General features: G+C 36.5%; 1 protein-coding gene across 5 annotated transcripts in view; it reads left to right on the top strand.

Annotated features, from left to right (window-relative positions):
* The window catches only part of AGO3 (argonaute RISC catalytic component 3), a 120,002-nt gene extending 102,310 nt beyond the window's left edge, over window positions 1–17,692 (top strand). For all 5 annotated transcript variants that reach the window (XM_079778121.1, XM_079778120.1, XM_079778122.1 and 2 more), the window contains 3 exons: window positions 3,593–3,694; window positions 6,450–6,649; window positions 7,222–17,692. In XM_079778121.1, the coding sequence (XP_079634247.1) occupies window positions 3,593–3,694; window positions 6,450–6,649; window positions 7,222–7,330 (411 nt within the window). In that variant the 3' untranslated portion in view covers window positions 7,331–17,692. The remainder of the gene's footprint in view (window positions 1–3,592; window positions 3,695–6,449; window positions 6,650–7,221) is intronic.
* The last annotated feature ends 1,022 nt before the right edge of the window (window positions 17,693–18,714 follow it).

Genomic DNA, 18,714 nt, shown 5'->3' with positions numbered 1-18,714 from the left:
TAGATAGGAATGGTAAGGTGATTTCTTTTTTTTTTTAAATCCTTTATTGTTTAAAGTATTGCATGAATCTCCTTTTTTCCCCCAATTGACCTCTCCCCTGCCACCTCCTCCCCCAAGCACAAGCCCTCACCACCGCCCCATCACTGTCCGTGTCCATTGGTTTTGCTCATATGCATGCATACAAGTCCTTTGGTTGATCTCTTACCCCCTCAGCCCCCGCCTTCCCTCATAGGTTGTACAGTCTGTTCGATGCTTCTATGTCTCAGGTTCGATTTTTGTTCATCATTTTATGTTGTTCCTTATATTCCACAAATGAGTGAAATCATGTGATATTTATCTTTCTCTGACTGGCTTATTTCGTTTAGCATAATGTTCTCTAGTTCCATCCATGCTGTTGCAAATGGTAAGAATTCCTTTTTACAGCAGTGTAGAATTCCATTGTGTAGATGTATTTTTATAATTAGGAAGGGGAAGGAGGTATAAATACCTGGGGAAAAATAGGTCTTCTTGTCTGTGTGTAATATAGGCAAGTAACAGTCTTACTGTCATTTCCAATGCTCCGCCCCCCATCCTGCTAACCTTGGAACGGAGAAATCTAAGATTGCTGGTGTCTATGTCCCCTTGGGAAAAGGTTCAGTAGAAAAGACTGAAAGAGAGAGCGGAGTGTATCTTATCTTTGGTGTATATTTGCTCTTTGGTTACTCTCACTATGTAAGTTTGGGCAAGTAGCTTAACACTGCTGTGCCTGTATCTTTCTCAACAAAGTTTGGGTCATATTAATATTTACCTTATTTAGGTTGTTGAGAGGATTAAATAACTTAAAATATGTAATGCACTAAGAACAGTGCTTGACACATACTTAGCACTCAATAAAGGTTAGCTAGTTATGTGTGGTGGTGATGCTGGTAATAATAAAGAAAAAGAATAATAGTCGGTATTGTTTGAGGTTTTTTTTATAAATTGGACTCATTTGATCTTCATAAACAACACTATGAGATACTTACTATTATCCCCATTTTCTACAGGAGGAAACTGTCACATGGCAGTTAAATAACCTCCCATGGTTATAAAGCTGGTAATTAGTAAAGCTAGGATTCAAATCAGGCAGTCTGTCTCCAGAGTGGTATACCCCTTCTCACAGTGGAATACCACCTCTCTAATAGCAGTAGTGATAGTTTTATTATGGCCAGATTGTTAAAGGCCTTTGACCCCAAATTACTAGGTATATTTCGGCACCTAGAAAATCAAATGTTTCTTTAAAAGTAGGAATAGGGGAAAACTAAGTTAAATTTAATGATTACTGGTACCTGATGTTTAGCTTATGCCAGTCCTCCATTTGTTTGCTTCTCTTTTAGTTTTGCTCTAAATACTACTGATAATGTAGGGTGTCCCAAAAATCCTACCTAATAATAGACAAATATGCAAATTGACCGTACCTTTGCTATGCCCACGATTGGCCAGGAGGCGCGGGGGGGGCGGGACTCGGGGTGGCCCGGGTGGCTGATTAGGCCGGTGGGATGCTGAGCTCGCGTCGCCAGCGGCGGCGCGAGCTCAGCGTCTGCGCCATGGCTGTGCTGCAGCACAGAAGGGGCCTCTGGGGCAGCGAGCTCACGTCCCGCCGGGGACCATCAAAAGCGGGGGAGCTGGGTGCCTGTCCGCTGATGCACCAGGCCTTTCAGAAGCCTCCGCCGCGCCCGAGGCTTCTGAAAGGCCTGGTGCACCAGCGGATAGGCACCCAGCTCCCCCTCGATCGAAAGCGAAAGCGTGTAGGGGACCCTACACGTGCATGATTTAATCATGCACTGGGCCTCTAGTATATATATACTAGTACACACTTCGAATAATTATAAAAGTAGTGTTTATTTAGATATATTTCATTTTCATTTAATAGTGATCAGCTGTTAAAATGTATACATTTTTTGGGACACCTTGTAGATTAGAGATCATCTATATATATAAAAGGCTAATATGCACCAAAACCGGTTTGGCTCAGTGGATAGAGCGTCAGCCTTCAGACTGAAAGGTCCCAGGTTCGATTCCGGTCAAGGACATGTACCTTGGTTGTGGGCACATCCCCAGTAGGGGGTGTGCAGGAGGCAGCTGATCGATGTCTCTCTCTCATCGATGTTTCTGACTATCCCTCTCCCTTCCTCTTTGTAAAAAATCAATAAAAATTTATTTTTAAAAAAATGGCTAATATGCTAAGTGTCCCCTCGGGAGTTTGGGAGACCGGGAGTTCGATTGCTCGCTCTGACATGCGCTGAGCACCAGGGGGCGGTGCGGAGCATGGCAGGCAATGGCGGGCATCCAGCTAGGTGGGGTGCTGAGGGAGCGAGGAAAGGAGGAGGCAGGGGAAACCACACTGCGGCAAGTGGGTGGCAAGGGAAGGAGGAGACTGGGAGGTGGAAGGAACCACATGGCAGCGGCGCATGGGTGGTGAGGAAAGGAGGAGGCGGGGAGGCGGGGAACCTAATTGGTTCTGATCACCGGCCAGGCCTAGGGACCCTACCTATGCACGAATTTCGTGTACTGGGCCTCTAGTTATAAATGAGGAGACAGAGGCACAATTAAGTAAAATACCATGATCGCACAACTAGAAACTGGTAGAGCAGTGATGTGAACACAAGCATTCTGCTACCTCTCTAAATAGAGTAAAAATTTTTATATGTATTAATTAGATTTATGTGTAATGAATCAGCATAATTTAGTAGATTATGAACTGTTTTCTTTGTTTTGTGCTTGGTGAAGGCTAACTGGTTGGTCTACTTGGCTGTGACTCAAGCCACTACCTCACATGGCAGACATAATGTTAGTTAATGATTTCAGATGTGTTAGGTATAAGGAGGTGGAGGTGAGTATATATATGTGTCTGAAAGTGTTTTATTAGGAGCCTTTCATTTTGAACCATTTCATTCACATATCTACTTAGGAAGAATCATGTTTTCTTACAAAATATTGAAACTGCTAGTATAAAATAAAAGGAGTAGGGCCGTTGCATTCGTTTCTGTGTTTGACTCCCAATTCTACCCTTTATTGTATGCTAGTGGGCAAATTATTTTATATTCCCGAGCCTTAGTTTCCCCAAAGGGGAATAATGCCTAACTGGCAGAATTACCAGGCTTAGAAATAATGTATGTAAAGTACCCGACATAAAAATGGTTAACAAAAGGTGATTATTATTGATGTTGTTTTCAGCATTCTTTCTCTAAAAATATAGTGTTCAAAAAGGAAAGGGCTAATTTTCATAAATTACACATTAAAGAGTACCAGCTATGCATAGGTATCATAAATTAGAGCACTTAACGTAACTTGGGAAAAAAATGTTTAGGTTTTCCACCCATACTGGGATCCACTACCAGCTAAACATATAGTAGAGACTCTTTGTTGTTTATCACCTCTCACTTTCAGCAACATTTAAGAATAGGAACCAGGACTAGAATAAGGTCTGCTCTTAATGCCTGCTTAAGTAATACATGAAGCTGAAAGTAGTGAATCATGGGATCACCCTATATATTTATACATTTTTAAAAGTGCCTTCAGACACATTGTTTACATTTGTCTTTTTGTTTAAACTTTGACCAAACAAATCCAGGTTGGAAGAAGTGGCAATATCCCAGCTGGAACAACTGTTGATACAGACATTACACACCCATATGAGTTTGATTTTTACCTCTGTAGTCATGCTGGAATACAGGTAAGCCTACACTTTGGATGAAATGTTTTAATTCAGGAACTCCCATTAATATGTATATTTTTTTTAATGTCAGAAAAAGGAAAAATAACCTTTTATGCACTCCAAATTGTTTCCACATAAAATCAGATGAAATTTTCAGTAAGTAAATGTCTTCCCCTTTCTTACTTTGAGAGAGACTCATGTCTATTTAATTCAGTGCTTCTTAAACATCCCAGCAGCATAGAGTGACTCTGTATTCCTAGCCCAAAACTGTTTTAGGCTGCTTGCCATTGAATAAAGTAGAAAATTTTAGGAAGATGTACCTTACTTTATAGCTGTACCTTAAAGCTTTATATATATACATCTCACATACACTAACCCAGTGGTTGGCAAACTCATTAATCAACAGAGCCAAATATCAACAGTACGATTGAAATTCCTATTGAGAGCCAAATTTTTTAAACTTCTTCTAATGACACTTCTTCAAAATAGACTCGCCCGTGGTATTTTGTGGAAGAGCCACACTCAAGGGGCCAAAGAGCCGTATGTGGCTCACGAGCCGCAGTTTGCCGACCACGGCACTAACCCAAGTTTCATTCTTACAGCTTTAAAATTCTTGTCCCACTCATTTATCTATGTTCTTATACCTGCTCCTCTTTACAATCGATGTACATTTTCATGGAGGGTAGTTAAAAATAAAGTTAAAAGGACCTTCTAGAGATAAAAACCTATATTATTAGAGTACATTATACCATGTGTACCAAGAAACACTACTGCTATAAATACCACAGAGGAGAAAAAAGGATTTCTCTGTTCAAATAAATTTGGAAATAAATAAGATTTTTTTACTTTAGAACTTTTGGATATTACTGATAATGCAAATGAATCTTCAAGACAGGAATATTTCTCCAATGTATTTAACCAAAAACTTTAATTCTCCTTATAGCCCAAATTCTGATGATTTTATTTATACATTACCTGCCTCATCTCTGGAATGTGTCTTATTCATTACTGTGTGCCTGGCATTTTATAAAGGACATGGCATATAGTGAGGGATTAGCTAATATTGAATGTATATGATTGTATCATATATAGGCATTGTAAACCTGTAATTTGGGGGGTAGATTTGATAATAATTTGAGTTTTATCTCCAAAATCTTGCAGTGTCTAACAAACAAATATTTGTTGAAGTATGAGCTAATTTTTCTGTTTTATACCTTTGCCACTGCCCTTTCCTTAGTTCATACCTTCATTATCTCACACCAGAATTAATGCAACAGCCTCCTGACTGCTCCTTTTGCTTTCAATCTCTTCCTGTTTCTAATCCATCCTCCATATTATTGCTGATGTTATTTTTAGAAAACCCCAATTTCATCACACCTAAAAACTGTAAAATAATAATAATAATAATAATAATGCTTTCGCTGCAATTCTTAAGAATGTCATTCAGTCTGATTCCAAATGTTCTTTTCATCTTCATCTTTTTCCCTTCCTGTGCCAAACTCTGTTCATACTGGTCTGTTAGCCATTCCCCAAATACACCATGAATTATTATGCCCCCTGTGCTTTCATTAAGGCAGTGGTTGGCAAACTCATTAGTCAACAGAGCCAAATATCATCAGTACAACGATTGAAGTTCCTTTTGAGAGCCAAATTTTTTAAACTTAAACTTCTTTTAACACCACTTCTTCAAAATAGACTCGCCCAGGCCGTGGTATTTTGTGGAAGAGCCACACTCAAGGGGCCAAAGAGCCTCATGTGGCTCGTGAGCCGCAGTTTGCCGACCACGGCGTTAAGGTGGTTCATTCTAGTGTCTTCTCACTAACCTCAACAAAAAAGCCAAATCTCACTCATTCCCCACTTGATGAAGAACCAAGGCTTACTTCCACAATTATTTGCCTTGGTATTCTCATACAGGATTAAGTGCCACGTCTTACAGCCACTTATTAGTTGTTTTATAATTGTAGATGCTCTGTCTCCTCTAGCCCTTTACAAATTATGTTTTCCAAAAGACAGGAAATGTTTTACTTTGTTTTTCTTTGAGTCCGTATCACCTAACATAGTAACTAATACATAAAAGCTCAAGTAAATGTTCTGGTGTTTTTACTGTGGTAAAATATACATAACATACAACTTAGCATTGTACTCATATTTAAATATACAATTCTAGTGCATTAAGTACGTTCACATTGTTATGCAGTCCTATCACCATCTATCTGAAGAATTTTTTCATCTTTCCTGACACTGTGTCCCTATTAAACACTAACTCCTCATCCTCCCTTTCCCCAGCCTCACCATTCTACTTTCTATCTCCATGATAATAAGGTACTCCAGGTACTCCAGGTGCCTTATATCAGTGAATCATGTAATATTTGTCTTTTTGTAACTGGTGTATTTCATTTAGCACAATATCATCAAGGTTCATCCATGTTGTAGTATGGTCAGACTTTTCTTCCTTTTTAAGGCTGAATATTAATATTCCATTAAATATATACCATATATTGTTTATCCATTCATCTATCAATGGACACTTGGGTTGCTTCCATCTTTGGGCTAATGCTGCTTTTGAACATAGGTGTATAATAACTGTTCAAGTCTCTACTTTCACTTTTTTTGGATGTACACCCAAAACCAACTGAATTTTTTTTAAATCCATTATTAAATTAGAATATGTTTTACTATTGTAGAAAGCTGACTTTTTGTATAACTTCATCTATGCTAAATATTTATTTAAAAGTTTAGAAATCAACAGAATATGTCATTGCCTTCTCTATAGGGTACCAGCCGTCCTTCACACTATCATGTTTTATGGGATGATAACTGCTTTACTGCAGATGAACTTCAGCTGCTAACTTACCAGCTCTGCCACACTTATGTGCGCTGTACACGATCTGTTTCTATACCTGCACCAGCGTATTATGCTCACCTGGTGGCATTCAGAGCCAGATATCATCTCGTAGACAAAGAACATGACAGGTAATATAAAAGTGTAACAAATACAGTTTTTTACCCAAATTCACACATGGCCTGCATATTAGGATTTTCTTGGGACATTTCTTTGTTTCCATGTAAGTATGTGGCTCCATATAAATATGTGGCTCTCTATTTACCATAAAGAACTGCCATTTAGAATTAAAGTTCCATGACCTACTAGAGGAGTCAGTGATCCATATGAAAAGCAGTGATAGTCAGAACTGACTGCCCAAGATAAGGGTTCCCATTAAAATGTACAGTCTAGGCTTATTAGTAATAGAATGATATAGTGACTTACTTTATCAAATTAACTCAATGGAAAGATTGTTGATGATAAAAGTGATATATACCAACAAAATTATAGTATGTCTTGGATTTGCTTCTAAATAATCCTGAGCAAATGAGAGAAGTAAAATTGGCCATGAGTTAATTATTGAAGCTGGGTGATAGACATGTAAGATTATACCAGCCTCTATTTCTAAAAATATTTGTAAAATTTTCTACAACAAATAATATTCCGAATTATTACATCAGGATAGGGTTTGTGTGTGTGTTAATTGCCAATTCTCTTACAGTGCTGAAGGAAGTCACGTTTCAGGACAGAGCAATGGGCGAGATCCACAAGCTCTTGCCAAGGCTGTACAGATTCACCAAGATACCTTACGCACAATGTACTTTGCTTAAAAAGTCTGAGAATATTCGCTGAGAGGAACAATTGAAAGATGAATTGACATACAACGTGTGTTTCCAGTGGAGTCCGTTGAGTGGGGATGCCTCCAGCCATACAGAAACCAACACTGTGGGGACCAGGGTCTGATTTTTATGTTGATACAAGGAAGATTGTTTACTTTATCAAGGGACACAGCACCATTATGCAATATGAAACCAGCCAACTGCTTTTTTGTGCGGTCTCCTGTAGGAAGTATCGCCATTGTTTTGTTTTCACTTTCTTGTAGTCTAACCCTTTTAATGCCTTTACCTCAAGTTGCTTGGCAGCACAACTATCTTTGCAAAAAAAAAAAAAAGAAAGAAAGAAAGAAAGAAAGAAAAGGTAAATAATGATTTTTTAAAAACAAACCTAAATGAATAATCAGTGATTGTTCACAATTATGTGTGCAACAAAATTAATGTGCATTCGTGTATTCTTGTAAAGTATCTGTATACTTTAAGTGTATACATGTATACTTCATATGCATATATATCTGGATCTGCATTGATAAATGATATATATGTTCTTTGTATATATTTTATAGGTCATTCCATTGGGAAATTTCTTTCCCTTTTATTATCCTCTCACCACCACTTTTATTTCTTGCTCCACCTCCCTTGCCTCATCACCTACATTTTTTTTCCTTAATGCTACCAGTGATATTCAAATGTTCATGTATCTGGTTCATTTGAATATGAAGCATGGAAAACTAGACTTTTACTTTTATTTTGCACACCTACTCCTGTCTCTTGTCTCACACACAATTCTAAGTCCTCAACTCTTGATGTTGCTTTCTTCAGAAGCAAAATTAGTGTGTGTGTGTGTGTGTGTGTGTGTGTGTGTGTGTGTGTGTGTGTTTATGAGAGTCTGTGTCTGTCCCCTCCTGCTCTGAACTTATATTTGCCATTTGTGCAATGTATACAATAAGCAGTAGCAACCTAAACTATTCTTTCTTCTCTAGTGAGTTTGTTCAAGCTGCTATAAATATAAAACCTTGTCAGAAGTTATAACTCTTTCTCTCTATGAGTGATATGTATTCTAAAGCTTTCTGTTTCTATGGGTTATACATGGAAATCCTTTGAAGCTTTTATAAAGAGTAAATATTTTAAATGATGATTGGAACTCTGTAGGATGAGGCCTCTGAAATTGGATGGGGAAAAAGAAGGGGTTGTTGAGGTTTTTTTTTTAAATAATTTTTTTTGCTATTTTACTTGCCTCTCATACATTAATGTGATTTCCATATATATATTTTTATATATATGTGTGTATATATATAAACATATATGTATGTATTTTGAAGCATAGCTTCCTTTTCTTTTATATTTATTAGAATAGTGCTTTAATAATTATAGAACTGTATTGACAACATCTTTTATAGAAATATAATCATGTTTATTTTAAGAACTGACAACTTGTTTTTGCTATCTTATAGTGCAATAAGCAGTTTTAAAGGAAAGCTGTGTCTGTTTGACATCTTTACCACAGACAGTGGGAGAAGCAGGCACATACATGATTTTAAAAGAGCAAAGTAATACAGCCTTAATTTCAAAAGGAAAGTTTTGTAATTTTCAAGTCTGAAGCATGTCTTTAAAAATCATAATGAAAATGAAGGAAATTTATCAAATATCCTAATTGAGTCTGACCTTAAATATCAAAAATAAAATTGAACTTTAATTTAAGAAATGATCATGAATAGATTAGGATTTAGAAGGTATTTAAATTCTTTGGAAATCATGTTTATTAAAGAATCATACTGGTTAGGTGCCCATTTTCATTTATTAAAATGAATCAGGAAAATGATACTTTTTTTAAATTTGCTATTTTATCACATGTAACTTTCCTTTTAAAATTAGGGTTATGGTGACAAAGGAAGTTAGGGCTTGGATTATTTTAAATGAGTTAAATCACTGAAATGTGGGGAAAAGTTTTGCAAAACTTTTGTTTTATTGATTTCACTTTAAGATATTAAAAAGTACCATTAAGCTGTCAAAACCAAGTTCACCAGTAACATTGGTTTCAGGGGAGCTTTGCACTTTGTAACACATGAAATCTGCATTGTAATTTTTTTTGCACTGGTTTAGAGTATAAATATTACAGATTGTTTCCAATGGGCATTGTTGTTAACCTTTCAAAATTCCATCTGTTTATCAAAACAAATGGATTAGCTCTATAGTTTCTCTCTTACCTGTAATCTACTCTTATTGCCAATTTACTGTATTTTGAGCCTAAAATCTGAGCCCATGTCCTCCAGTAGTTATGAAATCTTTTGACCCTCTACCAGAAAACTAAGGAAGTACTGTATTTTGTATGTTTATTATATTGAAGTGTCTGAAATGCAATTTACAACACTGTTTCAAAGTTCTTTACATGAGGTAATATTTGTATAGTATATACATTTTTTCTCCTAACCCTCCCTGCTCTCCTCCAAAAAATTCCTATAAAGCAAGGTGTTTGGGGGTTTTACATTGAAATTTTACTAAATATAGTAGTCAGAAACATGGGCAAGAAAAGAAAATAGTGTTTTCTAGATGGTAAAAACTTGATTGTTGTGTGCTTGCTCGGTATGAGAAAACATTTTCATTTATCAGTGGGAGTTACACAGATTCATGTGGGAAATTTTAGGGCCCAGGGAAGAACTGTAGACACTCTATTCTGTTTCGACACTCTATTCTATTTCCTGCTTTACCTAATTTTCAGTTACTTAATTTTACTTGCGCTAGAGTGAAGCCCATAGTTTACATCTATTTGGAAGGACTTTTACAAAGGGAGAAAAAAATTTTAAATATAAACCTTTACCTTTGAAGTGAGTTCTTTTTTAGGGTTTCTTACACTTTCAACATTAGTAGTTTAAGGTTGGTTAACTTGAAAGAGTATGTATAGTATATTTTTACTTTGCTTACTAACAAATTAGTATGTCAAACTTAATTACAAGAAACCTTGTACTTAAGAGTTTTAAGATAAAAGACTAAGAGACAAATGCCTTTTTGAATTTTGTTTTAATTATGGCACTTCTGATGTAGAATTCCTGATCTTTTTCATTTTTTTAAAGAAGGTTGCTCGAATTTAATGGCCATGAAACTGAACAGTGACCTTTCTCTTCCTGCCCTTGCTCACTAACTATATGATGAATGCTGTTTTCTGTGATGTAGGAGTGACTTCAAAATGTCAGTGCCAGCAACTGGTATATTTGATTTTCATGTGAAGAAAAGTTGGAAGTTTAATTATACTCTAGATAGCAAATGGGTCTGTGTAAATTGCTGATACATGTTATTATATTACAGTAGCAAGTTACTGGCATTGATGACCATACATTTATAATACTGTAGCTGCTATATTTATTTAAGTAGAGTCTGACAGTTACTGCACTAAACAATAAGGAGATGAGCAAGTTTCAAGGCTAGTGTTAGACCCCCTCCCCACTCTTTTTTTTCTCTAAATAAGATTAAGAACATGAAATATCATGGTAACAAATGGTGCTGCCATTTTAGTTTCAATTTAATATCAGGGCACTACTTCTTTTTTAATTTATCTTTATTTGACGAAAGTATTACAGATGTCTCCTTTTTTCCCCATTGATCCCCTCTAACCGAAACATGGATTTTTACTTTAGCAGTTTGGAAAAAGGGTACCTCAACCTCCTCAGTACTGGTTCTGGCATATTTTCACAGAAATAAAGATGCCCTTTATTTTTTCTTAACATTTTACCTTTTAACGTGTTTCTCAGAGAAAAAAAAACCACACATTTTCTTCTATGGAAATCTTCCTGTTTGTAACCTATTAATTTATTTAAGAGCGACTAGAAGGGATTCTAGTAGGAATGTACTGGGTATTCTGGAAGGCACATGATAAAGATTCATCTCTTCCTTCTAGCATAGGGACTCCTGGCCTTCTACTAGTAAAGTCCTGTACTAGTTTTCCAAACTAGGTTCTCTGATGACCCACCACTGCCTAATGTTTACTTTTATATTTATCCTAAAATGGATTTTAGTATGCTAGACTTCATGACAGACCTAAGGTATGTCTAGGGAAATAAAAGCTGAGTTGTCATTTAGAAGTGGTTGACAGAGGATCTTGGTGTTTTAAGAAAAGGTGAACACTCAAGAGTGCCAATAATAGATCTGAAGTAATTTGATGGATTATAAGCTAGGAATTAGAGACTGTCGTTCAAGGAATGTGGTGAGTTTCACATGCTGACATGAATTTACCAGGGGTGGTGATTTTTATGAAAGCAATGAAGCCAGCCACTTGGATTTAGCTAGAATATTTTGTAGTCTTGCTTGCTATGTCAAACTTAATAGTAATGTTTTGCCAAGAAGCTTAACACAGCTCTGCATAATTTTTATTCAGTATCATAGATGTTTTCCTATTGAATACTTTTTAAAGACAGGTTGCCTGAACAGTAACTTGCTACTTAAATTACCTTTTATGAGTTATCAGTCAAGATTCATTGGCCCAGCATCTTTATTTTGGCTTTTTATCCCTATGAAGTTTTAATCCTTTTCATTCTTTTTGAGAATTCATGTATGTTTTAAAGCTACAATCATAATAGCTGGGAGACCATATCAAATGAGGCCTTCCTGAGTGGCAGTCTAACCTTGACTCTAGACTCTGTCTTTATTTTCCTGTTTCCCTCCCATTTAATCATATAAAGCACTTTTGTGATTCTATAGGAGTCAAAAGATAAGCCAAGAAAAATGGGTAAAATCAGTACTACGAAATGTGAAAGTCAGAATTTTCTCCAAAAAAATCTTGTTGCTTATACTAAGAAAATTCTTGATCAGTGGCACTATTAGAAATTATACTGTGATTAGTGAAACCTAAGCTGACTCCCAGAAAGAATAATATCTCCCCTCCTCCTCCTCTTTTTCATATATCTATAAATACCACAAAGGAAAAATATTTTTACATTTTCCTGCTTTTAAAAACGGTACATTTCAGTTTACAAGTTACCATGTCAGTCAAAATAATTTCTTTTTAACTAAGATATTATGGTCAAGGCTTGTACTAATATTATCTACTACTAGTTGAATTTTATTTGTATTTACCCATCAAAGATAGTGCTTTAGATTTTTACATTGTTGATTAAGCCTCAAGAATCTTTTGCTCTTAAAGTATATAAGTTAAAGGTTCTAATTGAATTAAAGATAGATAATACATATAATATGGATGATTGAGAAACCTGTTGAAATATCAGATAACAAACAGTATGACAAAATTAAAATCCTATCCAATCATATATCCAGCCATTGGTCTTTCTTTCTTTCTGTAATCAATGTCTGAAGTAACCAAAATCTAATGTTTTATCTAGGGTAAAACAAAGTTATTCTTTGGGGTGAACACTGTATTAAATTTTTTAATCATTTTTTTTAAAGCAAGGCGGTTCTTAGAAAGTGCCTTTTCAGAAGATGGTGCTATAGATTTTTATTTTTCAACTAGCATGAGGCTAAAACTTTTAAAAATAAATTATTTTAGAACTCCAAGAGTATGACAGTTTCATATAAATAATGTTATTTGTTGTCCTGAATCTGGTCCAAGGGAATGAAGTAAAACGTTTATTCAGTAAAGTATCTAGGTAAATGCTCACCAAATATATTTTGTAAGTTTGAAAACAAACTTTAAATGCTTTCAGTTCTCAGCTGTGTTGAAGGTAATCTGTAAGGCACATAAAACAGCAAATCTGCTTAACTTTTTTAACAAGAGTATGGGTGAAGTAGCAAGTGCCCAAAGGGAAAGGAATTACATGTCATAGGCTACCTGTCCTTTTTTTCCCCCAGCATAGACTGACCCTTTTGTAAATATCTATTGGCCACCATTTCTAAATATTTTTTATTAAAGAAGACTGCTTATAAAGGGACAGCCAAGTCATGAAAATCAGTATAAGAGAAAAAGTAAAATGATTATGTCTCTATATTTAGGGAAGTTTTCTGTTTTAGGAATCAAGAAATATTTTAAATTACTCTCTTTTTTCTAGCATGGGGAAACTAAGAAAAATGATGACAGTGCATCTAAAAGGGTATGATCAATCAGTTCATTCGATATAGAACATGCAAAATTGGGCTTTGGGGGAAATAAGTAAAAGGACGGATAATAGCGGGACCAGTCACACTTATTAGCAGTTTGGTAATCTACCAGAAAGCAATTTTCCCCCAGACTAGGAAACAGTAAACAGCGGTAAATGATCCCTAACTAGTTCTTGCTTGTGAATTTGGTGAGCATTTCTCCAAAAAGGAGTAGACTAAAAACAAAAAAACACCACACCTCAGTAACATTCAATGCTGCATTATGTAATAATGATAGTAAAATTATATTGTTTGTTTGGAGTGTTCTGTTTGCAAATATGCATGCACAGTAAACTTTTTCATTTTTATAATGTCTTAATAGCAATTATGAGTTTATTTTTTTAATATTAATCTAATGTTTATATTTATTGGCAATTTGTGTGCAACTTTTATATTTTGCTTAGATGTTAAGGTATTTTATTTTTATAGATATGTCTAGCTTTTCCTCTTTCTTTGTAATATTATTAGCAAAGATTAAGATGGAATGTTAATATACCAACCAAACTACTAATTCTAAAAAGTCTAGAATTTGGACTTTTACCAATAAACCATTAACACTACTTTCTAACTTAGAATTATTCAATGTTGTTTATATAATGGGCATTAAAGACAGTCTTTAGACAGATTTCTAAATGTTGAGGGGAGGTGGGGCTTTTCTATAAGTTAGATGTCTTTACCTTAAGTAGCAAACTAATACTAGCAGATTGGATTTACTTGATCTGATCTGCAGTTTTGGAGCAACTTGTCAAATAAATGAGTGTTGTATTTCTTTTTTTAACTTCAGCTGCATTGAAACTGCTTAAAATGGTCATATCATCCAGCATTAGGATTATGATACCATTTTTATAGGCCAGAAGTCATTGGTAAGTGACTTTGGAAATGGGATTCTCCCCCTCCCTTTCCCCCCCCCCAGTTACATTATATGGAAACTTTGCTACCCTGATCTTTTCCCTAGCATGTTTTAAGGTATATTCAGCACTAAACATCAATGAAGAAATAGAGTTTAAGTGGCTAGGTAGAGCTAGGGATAAACACTAATTAATGTAGTATTTCAGTTAATTAAAAATTGAAAAATAATTTATGGATGAATCAATTAAAAAGCGGGTAAAATATTTCCACTGTATTTTTTAAAATATATTTTTATTGATTTCAGAGAAGAAGGGAGAGGGAGAGAGAGAAACATCAATAATGAGAGAGAATCATGGATTGGCTGCCTCCTACGATCCCACTGAGGATACAGCCCACAACCCTGGCATGTGCCCTGACTGGGAATCAAACTGTTCAAAGGTTGACACTCAGCCAGGCTCCATAGTATTTTTACACTGTGATTTTGCTTGGAAGCCATTTTTTATTTTATAAGGGATTAGAAGATAAATATTACCCCATCCTCAGGGCTCAGTGTATGGCATTTTGATGAACTATAGCCTATTCTTCTACTGAGAGGGGGTAAATGAGAAAGTTTCAAGTAATTATAATTTGGAAAATGTTTTTATATTACGTAAAATTTTATAATTTAAACTGAGTCAGCATGAGGTTTCATATACACATTTGCCATGTTTCTTTTTGCATTTTCTATACTAATCTGAGCTACTTCCTTCACCCCCAACTCCCACAGTTGAAGATTGGCACTCTGATTATAGCAGTTTGTTGCTACTAAATAAAAGCTAAATATGTTTCAAACAGTTAGCAAATACTTTATTATTAAAAGACTTCATTATGCCCCCCTCTTAAGAATATTTACTGTGCTTGTAACTTTAATAGTTGTATTCATTATGTTTCAGCATTGCCTGAGGTTGGCAGGCATATAATTATAGACCAACATTTTTAAGGCAGCCTGGAGTAGAATAGTTCTTCTTCTTTTTTTTTTTTTTTTCTTCCTCCTGAAAGCTTATGGGAACCTCACACATAGAGCTTATTTTGCTCTTTTAACTGTTTGGCTCCATAAATGAAGGTACCTGGCATCAGTACTGAGTTACCGCAGTGAAGTACTGGGTGACTTGTTTGTGTTTACAGTCTACTTCCTCAGAAAGAAATATTTGTGCATTAAGTAATAGTTCATCCCCAAAAAGAACTGTCATGAACAGTCTTATATGAGTAGAAAACAGATGGGAGTGTTGGTCATTAGAACTTTGTGGTAGGTTTTTCATTACTTCCAAAAATTGACTGTCTGCACATCTATAATTTTATGTTTTCAGTTTAAGAGGCTGTGCCAGAGAGGGAGATTACTCTAGTATTTAATGCCTAAATGTTTCCATCTTTATATTTTACTAGTAGCCCTGCGCATGAATCCATACACCAGTAGCTCTCTGCAGGGCCGGGCCATTCCGCACCCACTGCCCAGAGGCTCTCCGCAGCCCATTGGCCCATCTGTGCCAGGGCGTGGAATGCTTGCCTCGTCGCTGTGGCAATGAGGCAAGCATTCCGCCAGGCCGCTCACACTGCCCGCTCTCAGTGGCCGCCCCTCTCCCCCCGCCCTCTGCCCCCGGGACAGGGGGACTCTGGCGGGGCTGAGAGGACTGGGCGCCGCCATCTTTGTAATGGAGTGATGGTTAATTTGCATATTACCCCTTTATTAGATAAGATGGCTTTAGTTGGAAGGACAGACAAACAGGGAAGTCCGTTAATTTGGCTCTTTAATAACATTTTTAGAACCAAAGAAGGAAAGACTCTCTATATAGATGTTGCAGGTGTGACTATCTTCTATATATATAAAAGGCTAATATGCAAAGTGTGCCCTCAGGAGTTCGACCAGGAGACCAGGAGTTCACTCGCTCACTATGTTGTGTGCTGACCACCAGGGGGTGGCACGAAACATGGTGGGTGGCCAGCAATGGTGGCCAGGCGCTGAGGGAGCAAGGGAAGGAGGAGGTGGGGAACCTGATCAGCCCTGATCGCTGGCCAGGCCTAGGGACCCTACCCGTGCACGAATTTCATGCACTGGGCCTCTAATCTTTATTATAAGAACCTATGGAAGCAGGAGGCCTTTGTAAAGAAATGAACTAATGGGATTGTGAGAGTATGTAGTGGGGGAGGGGGAGTGAGAAAAAGGTTTCTTTGCTAGGATCCTTGAATAGACACCTTACAGTTGTTTAATATTTGTGTAGTTCTCAAATCACATTGTGAACGTTGTTATTTGAACCTACAGAAGAGACCTGAGAAGAGTGAGTGCCTCTGTAACCCGTCTATTTCATGTTGCCTCCGATGTAAAACTGCATCCACCCTCGTTAAATTTGAGATGTCTCACAGTTGCTTCTGAATTATAATTTAAAAATTAAATGAAGTATTTATCCTTAACGAGAGCCATGACGTTGCTATCAGCATGGCCTTTCCAGACAAGGTAGTCTTTCCTGTAACAAAAATGCTTTGGGTGAAAGGTTTAGGAAACACACTGGTAGGCTGTAGAAGGAGGAATTTTGCCTCACGTACACAGTCCAACCAGGTTAATGGATTCAGTTCGGTCCCAGGCCAGGGAGCATAACAAGAGGAAGCTTTGGTTTTAGGTAACAATAGACTTGGCTCTCCAATGGTAATTCATTGCAAATATCTCCCTGTTTCACAGAAAATGATTGATCTCAGAGTATTGATGATGACCCTGCAAATGTGCATCTGCTCTTTTTCTTTCTTTTTTTTTTTTAAATACATTTTTATTGATTTTTAGAGATAGAGGAAGGAAGAAAGAGAGAAATAGCGATCTGCTGCCTCCCACATAACCCCTCTTGGGGCTCGAGCCTGCAACCCTGGCATGTGACCTGACCAGACAACCTTTCTGTGCACAGGACCACACCCACCCAATTGAGCTACACCAACTAGGACGTGTATGCTCTTTTTCTAAATCAAAAGCCAGGAATAGAAAGCACCAACTGAAATGTTTCATAGTTTGTCTCTATTAGATTCTTTAAAAGTTTTACAGGAGCTTTCTCATTTCTTAGCCCAGGGTACAACCCCTTTCTCCTCTTTAAAAAAAGAAAGAAAAGAAAAGGGATTTAAAGGCAGTTTATATAGGATTCTACTATGAGAAAATAATCTTTTAATTGGGGAAGGAGGATTACATGCCACAAGTTACAGCTTGATTGCAAGACTGAGCACTTTTTTATGTTTGGGTTCTAAAGTTTTTCCTTTGACATATCATTCTTTTATTTATTTGAGGGCCATTCTGTTTTGTAAGGTAATCAGTGTTTTATGCCATTTATGAATTGTGCAGTTCCCACCCCCCACCACCACACACACTGTTAATAAGCGGAAGGATAAAACAAAAAAGAGAATAAATAAATAAATAAATCATGAGAATCATTATAATGTAACTTTAGTTAATATAGATGGAAAGAAACCCAAACTTGGTTAAGTGGGAATAAAGATTGAAATGTTAACGCTGCAGGTATGATCTCTAGCCATAGAATTTTTTGCCAGTGATAGTGTGGACAGAATATATGTATGAAATATGATGTGATAGGTAAGTGATAAAATTATTCTTGGAAGTAATACTTCAACCTGCAGCAGAGATTAAGGACAATTTAATATAGCTTCTGGTTTTAGTGAATTAAATTTTAATTTAAACTTTAAAAGGTTTAATTTAAACTTTTATTCTGATACATGTTTTCTTAAATATATAAAAAATTGAGCCGAAACCGGTCTGGCTCAGTGGATAGAGCGTTGGCCTGCGGACTCAAGGGTCCCAGGTTCGATTCCGGTCAAGGGCATGTACCTTGGTTGCGGGCACATCCCCAGTAGGGGGTGTGCAAGAGGCAGCTGATCGATGTTTCTCTCTCATCGATGTTTCTAACTCTCTATCCCTCTCTCTTCCTCTCTGTAAAAAATCAATAAAATATATTTTAAAAAAATTGAATGGACACTTAGACTTTTTTTTTTTTTTTTTTTACTCCTCACCCAAGGATATGTTTTTATTAATTATTTGGAGCGAGAAGAGGGAGAGAGAGAAACATTGATATGAGAGAGAAACATTGATCAGTTTCTCCCCCCACCCTGTATACACCCCAACTGGGGATCAAACCCACAACCCAGGTATGTGCCCTAATTAGGAATTGAATCTCCAATCGTTTGGTGTATGGGACGGCACTCCAACCAACTGAGCCACCTGGCCAGGACAACAATTAAACTAGTCTTTCCTCTTAATTTACATATTGATTTATTTAGACTTCAGTACAATAGATATATCTTTCACATATCCCTCTTGGTGTGTGCAAAATTCCATATTAAAACATTTTTAACTCATTTTCTAGTCAAATCTGAGCTGTAAAGGAGAAGGCATTTTAAAGTATTTTCAAATTGCAGGAACTTCTAAA

The sequence above is a fragment of the Cnephaeus nilssonii genome (genome assembly GCF_951640355.1).
Source record: "Cnephaeus nilssonii genome assembly, chromosome: 7".
In the NCBI taxonomy this organism is placed as follows: Eukaryota; Metazoa; Chordata; class Mammalia; order Chiroptera; family Vespertilionidae; genus Cnephaeus; species Cnephaeus nilssonii.
This window is presented reverse-complemented; position numbering and strand designations above follow the sequence as displayed.